The sequence below is a fragment of the Ailuropoda melanoleuca genome, chromosome 6 (genome assembly GCF_002007445.2).
Source record: "Ailuropoda melanoleuca isolate Jingjing chromosome 6, ASM200744v2, whole genome shotgun sequence".
NCBI lineage: Eukaryota > Metazoa > Chordata > Mammalia > Carnivora > Ursidae > Ailuropoda > Ailuropoda melanoleuca.
This window is the reverse complement of record NC_048223.1, coordinates 62,501,521-62,516,354: the sequence shown is the minus strand read 5'-3', so window position 1 is coordinate 62,516,354 and position 14,834 is coordinate 62,501,521. Positions and strand designations below refer to the sequence as shown.

Sequence of the window (14,834 nt, the reverse complement as noted above, 5' to 3'; positions counted from 1 at the left end):
TGAGAGAGCACAGACGTCAGTCCGCGCACCTGTGCGCTCAGGCGCTCCCTGTCACACCCGCGGCTGCCCTCGGCAGCAGCACATCTTCACTGCCATCAAGATCACAACTTCTACCAGACACACACTTCTACTATATACTTTATATTATAAAAATACTACAAAAAGGAAACTTGGGACCCTTGATTTCCATAGACCTGCGGTCCCAGCAGCAGAAAGCACTGTGTACAGCTGCTGAGTGTGACCCGGGCTCACGGCAAACATGACTGAACCGTGACTAGAACCCTCCACTTCTGACGGGGCCCATCCGCTGCCTCCCAGCTGTCATTATTAATTCACACCCGGTCACCTTCAAGTGGAAGGGGGAAAAACAGCATTTTCAGCTGTACCACTTTGAAGTACAGAACAGCAAGTTTCTGGTAATGGAAGAATTCGGCTTGTACAATCACACTGATTACTAAGATATGCTCACCTGGTTGCTTCATCTAGGAGAAGAATTTTGGGATTCTAAAAAAGAAAAACATCATTTTTAATTGCTTTTAATATGTTCTTAATGTTCTTTTCCTTTGAAAAGGAACACAATTTTATTTTAAAAACACAAACTCTCAGCAATAAAAAGAAATGAAGTACTCATACACGATACAACATGGATGAACCTTGAAAACATTCTGGACATGAAAGAAGCCAGTCACAAAATGCCCTATATTGTAGGACTCCATCTGTCTGAAATGTCCAGAACAGGCACATCTCCAGAGACAGAGAGTAGGTAAGTGTTTATCTAGGGCTGGACTCAAGAGAGAAATAGGAGAGGAGGCCAGGTGTGACCGGTAAAGGGTCTAACCCCTCTTCCCGGGGTGACGAAAATGTTCTAAAGCTGATTATGCGGATGGATGCGCAACTTGGAACACACGGCCGCCCACTGAGCTGCATGCTCTAAATAGGGGAACTGTATGGGATGTAAATTATATCACAAGACAGCTGCCACAAAATAGAAAAGCACAGACTCCTAAGCGTGTGAGGTAAGCACATAAACAGAAGTTGGAGGTGAGTCTGAGCCACCGTCGCAGGCATTGCTGGACTGGACCTTCTTTACACTGCAGTTTTACCCTGCTGGCCAGTCAACCAGCAGGGTGGGCGGGAGCAGGAGTGAGTAGGATGGAGTCGAGACCCTCAAGGTCCTGCTTCTAGGCTAGTTAGGAGCATCACATAAAACTGAGAAAAGGTGAGAGCCAGCTGATGTCTCTCACACAGTAAATTCTAGCTGTGCCTCGGAAGTTGCTGACAAGAAAGGAAAATATATGTCCACACAGAAACTTGTACACTGCTTGCTCACAGCAGCACTATTCACAATAGCCCCAGCCTGAAAACAACCCCAATGGTCATCATTGGCAAAAGGATAAACGAGTCGTGTTGTGCCCGCACAGAGGAATACTGCTCAGCAAGAAGGACTGATAGAGTCTGAGACGTGGACAGACCTCAAAAACATTACACTAGTGGGGCACCTGAGTGGCTCAGTCGGTTGAGCCTCCAACTCTTGATTTCGGCTCAGGTCATGATCTCAAGGTTGTGAGATCGAGCCCTCATGTCGGGCTCCCGCTGGGAGTGGAGCCTACTTAAGCTTCTCTGTCCTCCACTCCTTCTGCCCCCCCCTTGAAAAAACAAACATTATACTAGTAAAAGAGGCAAGATGCAAAGGTCACATCTTCTCTGTTTCCATTTATCTGAAATGCCCAGAAAGGCAAATCAGGACAGACAGAAAGTACATTGGTGGCACACTGGGACTAGGGGTGGGGGAGGGAAAGACTGCAAGTGGTTACAAGCGATCTATCTGGGGTGACAGAAATGTCCTAAAAGTGGACTGTGTGATGCTTGAACAACTGTACATTCACTGGAAGTCACTGTAGAGTACATTTAAAACTGGCGAGTTTTACGGTATGCTTCAATAAGGCTGTTTTTTTAAAACATCACCTATAAATGTGAGGAGAGTAGCTCTATAACAAAGGGGAAGGCTATCATTTCCTAAAAACTACAAGGTCTGGGGCCTTCAGCTAAAATGGCTTTCCTTCTCCCCTTAGGAGTCTTGTGTAAGTATTTCCAGTCTATACCACTAAGTTTAGCAGTTGACTATAGATTATACAAAGAACCATCCATGCTTGGGGCGCCTGGGTGGCACGGCGGTTAAGCGTCTGCCTTCGGCTCAGGGCGTGATCCCCGCGTTATGGGATCGAGCCCCACATCAGGCTCTTCCACTATGAGCCTGCTTCTTCCTCTCCCACTCCCCCTGCTTGTGTTCCCTCTCTCGCTGGCTGTCTCTCTCTGTCGCATAAATAAAAATAAAATCTTAAAAAAAAAAAAAAGAACCATCCATGCTTGTATTGTTTTGCTATTTTTATATAATCACTGTTTCACTTGTTAGACCATATACTTCTTCACAGTAGGTCCATGTGTTAAACTTTTCTCCCTCCAACAACCCTAGCCCAGTACTGGGCTCCTAATACCAAAGAAATACTTGTTAAATTGGAACAACATGCTAGTCAGTGGAACTCCCAACTCATCTTTCACCAGAACTATCAACCATATAACTTNCTTCCCCCCCCCAAAAAAAAAAAAAAAAAAGGGGAAGAAGAAGAGTAAATTACAAATTATAAGGGCCCTAAGAAAAAATGATAATAAAAAAATTCCAGCCAAGTGGCTTCAAGCTTACCTTAAGCAGAGCACGGGCAATTGCAATCCGTTGTTTCTGCCCACCTGACAAAGACAATACTTATTTTTAAAAAACTTGAAAGCCTTAACAAAAATTCTTGGTAACAGGTTTCTCTGATAAGCTAAGTGGCAATTTGAAGACAGCTTCTTCTGGTTAGTCACAGCTGAGATAGGCAATAGAACAAAAGCCTATTTTTTACACATATTGTCTCCTCATCAACCTCAAAATTAATAACAACAATTATCATAGCTAACGTTTATTGAGGAGTTCCGACGTACCAGGCATTGTCTAAAGCATTACTATGTTATCTCATTCAGTCATAAAAAAAATCCTACGAAGTAGATCCTGTAATTATTCCCTTTGCACAGATGAAAAACCAAGGCACAAAATAACCAGTCCCAGGTGTTGCAGTTGGTAAGTGGCAGGGCCAAGGTCTGAGTAACCACTCTAATCCGCCCTTTTAAAACTCAAATTCTACTAAAAGCAAGGGAAGAAACTGGGTTGGGGGGGGTAGGAGTGGGTAAATGCAGATGGGATAGACAGAGGTAGGCAGAAGAACATCTATGATAATTCCTTTCCTCATCCTTGCCTCACACCACCCTCCCTCCTTTCCTCCAGGGGACAGGACTCCCAAGTTACAACTGGTAGAGTCTCAGAGAACAGTACTCAGGACTCCTCCCGACTTCCTTCATTTTAGAAAACTCACTACATTTTTGGTGATGAAAATGGTCCTTTTTGGTTGGTTTTATTGGATGAAATACTTAATAGTAATTGCTGGACATTACATTATTTCGTCTAAAAGAAGCTCATTAAATGATGAACTGAAATCAAATCACAACTGAAATGTGTGGCACTCCTAAAAGCTGCCCTCAAAGAGGCAGCCCTGTGCTCACAGCAAGGGAACCAGGGAAATCCCTTTCATTCGGCACCTCCACAGTTGGTGAGGGTGTCGGAGTGCTCTGGGGTGGGCTGGCTGAGCAGCCAGCTGAGGGCTTAGGGTCAGTGCCAATTAGTGCACTGGGGATCAGTCACCAGATGTCCCTTCTTCCTCCCAGAGAGGGAGCACGGGTTGAAACCTTTGGTTATTTCACTCTGAAATGGGCGCTTAAGAATCCTGGTAGAGGGAAGGGTATGCAGAATCTCTTCCAAAGGAGAAGGTGACGTGCTTGCTAGACAGAGTGAAGCAGCTCCCAGCTCCACCCCCTGATGCTCAATAATGTCACCAGGAGCAGCTGAAACTGGTTTTCTACCCAAGGACGTGCCTCAGAGATGCCAGGGCAGCTCACTTTTACACAGCAATGTGTGATTCTACCACTGCAATCCGCAAATCTATCCAAAACATTTTTTCATCCACTATCTCTTGTTTAAAAAAATCATACACAATAAAAACATGTATGTGTTCAATTTTCTGTGGCCTAACCTGAAGCAAAAAGTTTTGAGTTGGAAAGGACTACTGCTCTAGTCCAACCTGGCCACCTTCACTCTGACTTGAAGGCATCTGTCCTCTGCTCAGGCACTTCCAGTGACAGAGAGCTCATTCCGTGGAAGGGAGCACAAGTCGATAACTATAACAAAAAAATTATCTGTTTACCCAAAAATTTATTTCCCTTTAAGTCTACTTCTCATTGGTCTCACTTCTGTATTCTAAAGCAATAGAATACAAGTTTTTTCTTTCCTTCCTGAAAATATGGTACCCAGAATGCAATGCGCTCCAATGTGCTCTAACATCCCAGGGAACAGCCACTGAGCCTCAGCCGCGAGTCCTGCACGTGTCCAGCACAGGGCGTGGCACACTGCACTGTGGGCCAGGTCAGGACCAGCACCTGTTTGTGCATGGCCCTCAAGCTAAGAGTGGTTTTCACATTTTTAAAGGGTTGTTTAAAAAAACCGCATGTGGCTCATAAAATCTAAAATGTTTACTCTCTGGTCCTTTATAGGAAAGTCTGTGGACCTGTGGTCTAACATGTAAAGTACAAAGTGGGGAATAGCGAACTCTCCAATTTCAGTTCTGCTCCAGGTTCACAGCCCCTGCCTCCCTGGGCAGATAATCCTGCCACCCTGTATCTGTCTTATTTTCTGTAATTTTCAAGGATCTCAAGTTGCAAAATACATTTTTTTCTCAGATGAGAAAAAAGCTGCTGTGGCTGAGTATTACTCAGTGGGACACTCCATGGGAATGTGGGAACACCTTTGAGGTAGAAAGTGAAGGAAATTGGGGAGCTATCAACATACAAGAGATTTTAGAAACTGGAAAGGCTAATCTCATAAACTCTAAGGAAAAAAGCCTAATTAGAAATTAATACTGTTGTATGAAATGCTGCAGAGTTCTTGATAGCAAGACTTTTTGCTGCCAAGCAGTAACAAAGAAGTACCTGAAAGGAGAACGCCCTTTTCTCCGACCACAGTGTTGAACCCTTGGGGGAAGTTTCGGATGAAAGCACCTGCATTGGCTACATCAGCCACTCTCTCTATCTGCTCAGTAGTCACCGAGGAAGGGTCGTTTGCACCATAAGCAATGTTCTCAGCAATGGAGCAAGAAAACAAAATTGGTTCCTACAAATTGGAAACAAAACATATTTATTGTAAATTTCAAAATAGACTTCAAACATATCTAGGAATGTAGTGAAGCTTAATAAAGTATTAACATCTAAAAAACTATTAATTTGCTCTCAAAGAATACACAGTCGGCCACATGAGGGTTGGGGTGCTGACCCCCATGCTGTAGAAAATCTGAGTATAACTTTTGAACTCCCCCAAAACTTAACCACTAATAGCCTACTGTTGACTAGAAGCCTTACTGGTAACATAAACAGTTGATTAATGCATATCTTGTGTGTTATATATATTCTATACGATATTCTTACAATAAAGTAAGTTAGAGGAAAGAAAACATTATTAAGAAATCAGAGGAAGAGAAAATACATTTATGGTACTGTACTAGAAAAAAACCACGTATAAGTGGTTCCACGCAGTTCAGATCCATGTTGTTCAAGGGTCAACTTTATACCACTTTTTAAAGATATTTATTTATTTATTGGAGAGAGAGAAAGAGAGTGCACGTGCACATGTGCACGAATGAGTACGGGAGGAGCAGAGGGGGAGGGGGAGGGACAAGCAGACTCCACACTGAGCACAGAGCCCAACATGGGGCTCAATCCCATGACCAGAGCTGAAACCAAGAGTCAGTCAGATGCTTAACCAACTAAGCCCCCCAGGTACCCAACTTTATACGGTTTTGCTTCTGTTTCTTCCTTCTCCATAAATTCACCCAGCTGGCTTTTAAAAAATTCATGTTTTTCCATGAACAGGATTGATTTCATCATTATACTGCAGGAAATGAGATCCCATGGCAGGTGCCTGGCACATAGTAGATACTTCATAAATTCGAGCTCCCTCCCTTAGGAATTGTCAGGTATGGAAGGCGCCGGGTCCACCTCTTATTTTCCAGCTGCGGGCCTCCCACTAAGGATCTAGGGGGAATCCATATCTATTCATTACTTTTTGAAATAGACACAAACCAGGTGGGAACATGACATTTTAACAGAACCCTGTGGAACAGTCCTAAAAAAGCAAATAGGCCCTAGCTTCTGTTCTCCATCCCTAAACAATATGCAGGGCTGCTCTCCCCACTACCAAGCCACCCCCATCACTGGCCCTCCGGCTCCACACCTCGTGGGGTGGGGTGAGAGTAAGGTCTGAGGGGAAGTTCATTAGAGGGAGAGGCTCAGAAATGAGGGAGGCCTCAGGTTTGTCTGCTGTGCACATAGCCTGGTAATAAAATAGAAACAGCTGTGTCCAAAATTTCCCTGCACCAAATGGTCTCATGAAAACAGCCTCATTACAGTGACCATATTACACTAATATTCTGCCTTGAAATCTGCGACCTCTTTGCAAGGAGACCCCAGCAAAGGGTCTCATAATAGGTTACATAATGAAACCCATTATGTGCAATAGTAGACTGTGCCAGTGACGAGAATGGGAATTGCGAAAGAGTCAGTAAAAGCTAAAAAATTCTATCATTTCCTCCCCATCCTCTGGACTCCCTGCGTTACAAAGTTTTACTAGTCCCCAGGTTTGGATAAGAAGTCGGTTTCAACTGGTTCAAGTATTTAAGGTCTTCAGGATACAGCACTATTTACAAACCTAAAAAACGTGCTATGGGAGATTAGCACATCTGGAGAACTTCTGTTTCTTCTCTTTTGAGAGGTTCAAGTCTAAGGAAAAAATAAATAATAAAAGCAAATTTAAAAGACAGTGCAATAAAAATAGAAACCTCTCTTCTTACCTGACTCACTGTCCCAATCTTGGATCTCAGCCAGACGGGATTTAGCTGACGGATATCATGGCCATCGAGACTGATAGTTCCTTGTAGAGAGGAGAGGAAAGTCACGGAGTGTCACGGGGCCAATGACTAATGTAAACACAGAAAGGATCTGGTGGAAAAATTCCACATTCAGTTCTTTTAAAGACTAAAAGTAATGTTCAGAATCTCTAAACAGAATCTAAAATCAACATATTTCATGGAATTTCCCTGTCTACTGTCTCCCTGCAGTGGTTAGCTGACTAGCCCATCCAACTAGCTCATCTGTCCAGCTCGCTTTGCTGCAATGACTTCCTTTCTGGAGTGACTCCAGGCTCCCTGAGAAGGTTCACCTGTGCAAAACTGATTCCGAAGTGAGTTAGTGGAAGGTGGCAAGCGGTGAAGTGTCCACTTGCTGGCACCAATACTGGCAGTTGTGGCATAGTTCTGAAGCTGGCCGCCTAACTCCGGAGCTTCCTGACCATGTCAGCATCAGCAATACCTTGAAGGCTGGTTCTGCGGTGAAGTTCTGAGGCGTGTCCTGGAAATTCAATCCTGCCAGTGATTTTTTTTTTNGCCGGGATCACGCCCTGAGCCGAAGGCAGACGCTTAACCGCTGTGCCACCCAGGCGCCCCTTTTTTTTTTTAGCTCTTTTATTACTCCTTAAAATATCCCTTCCTGCATAAATGCAGCTGGAGGAGAATCATTATCCACAATCACGAAGCTGACACCATAGCAGAGCTTTTAAATAATCAGATGTAGCTCTGGGACCCTCGCTAACAGTATTAATTCTACACCACAGAGGGAACTCGATAATGCTTGGGGATGATACTAACGGTGACTAAGAAACACCACGCTTTCTCCGTCAGTGGTGTGGAACTATACAAGCCAGCTCCAAACTTTCATAGACTGGCAAAACCTGAGGTCTTTGACTTAAAAAGTAAAAGTGTTCGATAGTCTACGTAAGGCTGGAATTTCTGTGTAGTTTCTTTTCTCCTTGATTTATTTACCATGATAAAGAAACTAGAGGCTTCATATTTTGACTTGCTTTGCGTTCACCTAACTAGGATTTTTTCTAAATTCAGAATTTTATAGCAAGTAGAGTGAATCAAAATAGAAAATTCCAGAGGCAAACAGTTTAGTTAACACCCATTTTAACACAGTTGGTGATTCCGTGGGTCAGCATCTCCAAGTCAATTAATTATTTGGCACATAACCAGCTCTCTTATGGTATTCACCAAAAAGCACAAGACACAAAGATCACAAGACATATTGATTTCAAATTAATGATGTGATCTTTACTAAGAGTTGTTTTCGTGGTGAGAAATATCACTGTTTCCTCAGTACAAATCTACTCCAGGCTCTGATATAAAGGATATAAACTTTATGTGCGGTGATGGATGTTAACTAGACGTTTCACAATATATACACACAGCAAATCATGTTGCACACCTGAAACTAATATGTCAATTACCTCTTCATTAACAAAGGATATAAAGAAGTAAAATAACATGTTCTTTGCTCTAAAAGATGCTATAATCCATTTAAAAACAAAAACCAGAACAAGAAAAATCCACTAAGAAAATCCCTACTACCTCAAAACAGCTTTAAAAAAGCAATCCCAGAGAAGGGAATCACTGGCTGCCAAATCGCCCGTCTGCATGCTAGTCACTGGCAGTTCATGGGCAGATGCAGCCTGAAGGCTTCCAGAGAAGCTTTTCAAGCTGAGTGGCCGGCCGAGAGTGGTACTTTCTCCACCGTGCTGCTGGTGGGTGGTGCTGCTCAGCCACCCATGGAGCACCTTCTCGGAGCTGTGGGGCAGTCTTCCCATCCTCTCCCAGGAGAGGGGGTGTCATCAGGGACACCAGCATGGGAGATGAGGAGGTAGAGTACAGGAAGTCACTTGGGACTTGAAGAGGTCAGACATGAAATATACAAACCGCCTAACAGGCCTTCTGTATATTCTTAAAAGTAACACCTTTGTATAAGGGATTTCTTTCCTGGGAACAAACCTTCTGGCATTTCAGAACTCTCACACGACAGGTCTTTGCATAATTTGGTCCTCTCCCAGAACATGAGAGTAGAAGGGCTCTGGAAAGTCCTCCCACCCTACAATGTGATGAAGCACTCACCAGAAATGGGGTCATACAACCTCAGCAGGAGGGACACCACCGTTGATTTGCCAGAACCACTTGGGCCAACCAGTGCTGTGACAGATGCTGATGGGATAGAAAGGCTGAAATCCTGGAATATGGGCACTCCTGGGCGAGCTGGATAGGCGAAATGCACATTCTTAAACTCCAAAGTGCCCTGGAAGCTCTCCTTGTTTAAAACGACCCCTTCTGAAACAAGATGGAATACCAGTTACTTAAAGCAAAGACCAAACTGACAGCAGAACTCTGTTCTCCCACTTGTCTGACTGCAGATGCCTCCGGACCACAACTCGCGAACTCACCTGCAGGATGAGCTCCTACAGGGCACAGCAGGAAGAGGCCTCTGTCTAATGCTTACCTTGAGTTGCTTGTACCCACTCTGTACCAGGCACTGCACATATGCGCTTGTCTGGTTCTCACAGCCTTGAGAGGCAGAGATGACAGGACCCTGAATCTCAGAGACAGCCACCTGCCCATGCTAACAGGTAGTGGAGCCAGCTTTCACCTGTGCAGCAGTCTGGTTTCAAACCCCATTGCCTTTCCTCTGTGCCACTGTCTCTGTAGTTCCCCAGGTCCAGGGTTTATCTTATCTACTCTAAATAAGTATTTTGAGAGAATGATGGTAAATGGGTGGGCCTTGTACAACAGCTTCAGAGCCTGGTATTATTACCTTGCTAATGACTTGGGAGAAGCTGCTCCATCTCTTTCAGCTGGAGAATACTGGGCTTTCACTCATGATCTGGGGCTAAGCAACAATGTCCTGGGAGTCAGTGAGTGAGGAGTAGCTACTGCTCCAGGCCACACAGCTCCCCCAGTACTAGCTTCCAGGAAAGGAGTTGATAAAGGAGATGGCTCTAGCCAATTAACACCAGAATCCTCTAGCCCACTACCCAAAGCCAAGAAATTTAGAGGCTTTTGTGTGATCTGTCTTCCTTTCCCCCAACCCTCCCTGCCACCCAAACATCAGAATCACTTTGGAAGGCAAATCTGGTGAACTGGCCAGGGCCCTTCCTATCTGCACCCCCAGGTGGCACTCGCTTCCTTCCTGCTATTGGTGGTAATGAATCACGTGCAGGGACGTCAGCCCCCATGCTTCCAGGACCACCCTCTGCCCAGCAGCAGTGCCCGGCACCATCCTTCCTCTCTCACTGCCTGCCCCTCCCATCACTCTTCTCTGCTGTGTGGCAGGATGATATCCTTGTCACGCTCGTCCTTTGCAGGTAGAGCAGAGAGTTGGTCTAAATGTCCAAAGCCACATTTGTTTAATCCCAGCAAAGAAAAAACCCATGGGAGACCCACCATTAAAAGGCAGCTCAGGCTCTCTCTCAAGGAGCTCCCAGAGGCGTCCCCCAGCACCCAGCCCTTTCATCAGCTCCGAGTAGAAAGAGCTCAGACCTGAGGACAAGAAGCAAACATATCCATCACCGATGCCAGGAAATGACCATCTGCTGCTCCCCGCCCTCTGAGAACAGTAACAATAACTTGCTTTTAATATAAAATCTGTTAACTTTCGAAAAAGGATTTGAGGCAATTACCATATTCAAAATTCCCTGTCTCATACCCTTGTTTGCCCTCAGCTTCTCCTCCTCCAATTTCATTGATTTCTAACAAAGATGAAATGTTTGGGAATTTACAAATGCATGTAGCCATAGTAATCAACCACTGAATTAAAATCACAATGTTACAGAGAAAATCTACCTAGTCAAAAAACATAGCAATATTAATAAAATATAACACTTACTTAAAAGGAATATAAAACATCTCAATATTCATTTTAAATTCATATCCACAAAATCAAACCCCCTCTTTCAGTCACTCAACAAATAGAATTTTTACTAGGCTAAACACTGAAAAGGAATTTGGAAATGTTAAATATTCCAGCAATCTCTTTTTAAAGTCACCTTTGAACTATGAATTAATTAGTGACTTAAGGCAAACAAACTCCAAGTACACTAGGCCATGTCAAGTACAAGAACATACACTGTAACACTTTCCCTCAATAAGGATGCTATAAAAATGCTATCCAAATACTCTAAGGTATTTTTGTGCATATGTTTGTGGAAATTTGTGCAAAATACAGTGGATTAAACTCTTCAGGTTAAATTGAAAATGCACTGGGCAGAAACAGATCCAGATAAATATAGTCAACTAATCTTTGATCCTTCACAAAAATTACTCAAAATGGATCATAGACTTAAATGTAAAAAACAAAACTATAAAACTCTTAGAAGATAACACAGGAGAAATCCTAAATGACCGTGGGTTTGGTGTTGACTTTGTAGATACAACACCAAACACATGATCGATGCAAGAAAGAACTGATAAATTAAACTTCATGAAAATTGAAAACTTGAGCTCTCCAAAGAGAATGAGAAAACAAGCCACGGAGTGGGAGAAAATATGTGTAAAAAACATATCTGATAAAGGACAGATATCCAGAATATAAGAACTCTTAAAACTCAACAATAAGAAAACAACCCAATTAAAAAATGTCAAAAGACCTGAACCCAAAGACCTCACTAAAGAAGAAATACAGATAACAAATAAGCATATATAAAGACGTTCCCCCTCACGTGTCATCAGGGAAATGCAAATAAAACAACAGTGAGACTCCATTGCACACCTAACAGAACAACGAAAACCTGAAATTCTGACAACACCAAGAGCTGGTGAGGATGTGGAGGTCAGGAACCTCATTCACTGCTGGCGGGAATGCAAAATGGAAAGCAGTTTGGCAGTTTCTTACACTCAACAGACTCTTGCCATATGATCCAGCAATCTCATTCCTTTGTATTTACCCAGAGAAGGTGAAAACTTATGTCCACATGAAAATCTGCACGTGGATGTTTATAGCAACTTTGGTTATAATTGCCAAAGCCTGGATGTAACCAAGGTGTCCTTCAGTATGTGGATATACAAAGAAACTGCAGTACACCAGACAAGAAGTATTAGCGCTAAAAAGAAATGAGCTATCAAGCCCTGAAAGACATGGAGGAACCCTTAATGCCATTTACTAAAGGAAAGATGCCAATCTGAACTATATGACATTCTGGAAAAGGCAAAACTATGGAGACAGTAAAAAGATCAGTGGTTGTGAAGGGTAAGGGGATGGGAGGAAGAGGCAGAGCACAGAGGATGTTTAGGGCAGTGCAAGTATTCTGTGTGATACTGTAATGATAGGTACATGTCCAAACCCATAAAATATACAACACCGATGAACATAATATACACTATGGACTTTGGGCAATAATGACGTGTCAGCGTTGGTTCATCAATGTACCACCTTGATGGGGGATGTTGATCGTGAGGGAGGCTGTGCTCGTGTAGAGGCAGGGAGATGTGGGAACTCTCTGTACTTTCTCCTCAATCTTGTTGTGAACCTAAAATTCCTCTAAAAAAATTCTATTAATAAAAAAAAGGAAGGAAGGAAGGAGTCGGAGGTAGTTCAACATAGTAGAGTTTAGACTCTGGAAAACAAACAAGACAAAATGGCCCTGGAAAAACAGTATGTGGTCTCTCCATACAACGGAGTATTAGGGTCATAAGAAGTAATGAACTACCAACCCATTCTATAATGTGGGTGAACTCTGAAAACATTATGCTATGTGAAATAAGCCAAACATACAAGCATGTTATGTGATTCCATTTATATGAACTAAAATAAACACATGCACACACAAAACAAACTGTGGCTGCAAGGGGCTGAGGGAGGGAGAACACGGAAACAGACTGCTTCATGAGTATGGATTTTCTTCTGAGGTGACGGAAATATTCTGGAACTAAGGTGAGGTGGTGGCTGCACAAAGCTGTGAATGTACAAAATACCACTGAATTGTAAACTTTAAAATGGTTAATTTTATGTTACATGAATTTCACTTCAACGAAAATAAATCAGAAACAAGATATCGGGGCTCAGTAAGAAGACGTAAGAGCATTCTCTGGTGCAAAACAAGCAAGCATCCTTTTCTTCAAACAGCACTTCTGACCCTCTCTCAGCAAAGAACGCAAGTAGAATTTGTTTTTGATTTTCAGTATGCGGTTCTAAGCAGAAAACAACATCTAAAAATTCTTATTTAATAAATAAAATAGAATTTCTTGCTTGCAGATTCATTACGCAATTATTCTGAACGGTGAACTTCACAAAAACATTTAAGATCTAACTTAAACTTCTTGAATTAAGTTCCTGTAGCCTTACGTACCTGTCTGGGTTGTAAATGGGGGGAGACTGTGTGGTAACAGACCCCGCCACATCTACCTGTACCTTTCTCCTTCCTCCATCACCAGAAGGCAGGTATCAGTACCTGTGACCGGAGATGTGGGACAGCCTGCGGCTCTGAAAGCCAAGTGACCCCCAGACCTCGAGCACAGACAAAGCCTCAGCAGCAGCTTCTGTACCTGGGGAGGTAACTGACTCCCAGTAGACAGGAACTGTGTTTCCAACATACTTCTATGCAGGACACAGTTGTGAACTTGCCAGGACAAAAAGTAAGACAGTGAATACACCAAAACAGGTGTGGCTTCTATCAGGCCAAGCAGCTTGGAGGAAATCGGGTGGGAGGAGCAGAGAGACTGAGAAAGATCAAGTCAACTTGTGGCAGAAAATTAAGATTAGGGGAGGCTGGGGAGGAAAGCTGAATGTGGTCAAGCACGGAACGTGAACAGAAAGGCCACAGGGAGGGGACGTAGGGGTGGATAAGTCCACCCTGAGGCAGGCCAGAAGACCTGAAGGAACGTGACCGCCCAGGTGTGAGATCCTGCAGCCCAGCAAGCTCAACCCTGGGGCAGAGAGAAGAGCAAACCACATCACCGGTCCTGAACTGAGCCTCCCACTTCCCATGTCACTCAGCACCCTGAACCGTCTTAATCAGGTTTTTCTTCAAGAGCAACCAGCAGAACTAAAATGCTATTTTCAGATCTGGAAATCTCAGTCCAGAAAATATCCTCACTTGCCTGCAGATGTCTAAGGAAAAGCCTCTACCTTTAAACCCTGACAATAAAAATCTCAGGTTGAGGTGACACTGTGGGATACCAGACTTCCGTTGACCAGACCTCAAGCTATTTATCTAATCTTTCCATCTCAGTCTTCAAAGAAAGGGAACAAAAAGCAGGAAATCACTTGCCCCTTGTTGGCTGGGCATGCTGGAGAGGTACAGAAAAGAAAACCTTGCAGACTTCACACAGATTTGCCTCCATGGACCTTGCTTCCCTTCAGCTAGGAATGAACAACAAAAGCTGAACTCCGAGAGATTCCTGACAAAGCAAGCAACTCTGTTTCATGTACTTTCTAATTTATACTTTTTGACTGTTCATCAGTTTTGAAAGTGGTTGACTTCATACAAAAGGAATTTTAGTCCCCCGTGATGTGTCAGTCGGGAACCTAACACTACCACAGGACTGTGGGTTTTGTGTACATCCCTGTTCAGCACTGTCCTTCCTCCTCCCCACCTTCCAGGGCCAAAGCAAACAAGCGGTGTTAACATGCAAGTTGGAAAATACGGCTCCAGTATGACCCTGAGCTCAGTGAGCCACAAGAGGCCTGTAAAAATCCTCAACTTTCCAGCCAAGGAACTGCCCACCAATGCAGGAAGATCACATTCATATCTTTATTTCTTCTTTCAAAGTCAAGTTGAACAAACATTCTAGGCAATGTTTTTTTCAGTTGCAAGTTAACTGATGAGA

At 43.5% G+C, this 14,834-nt stretch overlaps 1 protein-coding gene across 1 annotated transcript in view; it reads right to left on the bottom strand.

The window, feature by feature from the left end:
- The window catches only part of ABCB10 (ATP binding cassette subfamily B member 10), a gene marked incomplete at its 5' end in the record, with an annotated part of 33,887 nt that overhangs the window by 1,806 nt on the left and 17,247 nt on the right, over window positions 1-14,834 (bottom strand). Inside the window, 6 exons of the mRNA XM_034663580.1 lie at window positions 470-504; window positions 2,702-2,745; window positions 5,074-5,254; window positions 6,987-7,066; window positions 9,135-9,344; window positions 10,455-10,550. Coding sequence (XP_034519471.1) covers window positions 470-504; window positions 2,702-2,745; window positions 5,074-5,254; window positions 6,987-7,066; window positions 9,135-9,344; window positions 10,455-10,550 — 646 coding nt within the window. The remainder of the gene's footprint in view (window positions 1-469; window positions 505-2,701; window positions 2,746-5,073; window positions 5,255-6,986; window positions 7,067-9,134; window positions 9,345-10,454; window positions 10,551-14,834) is intronic.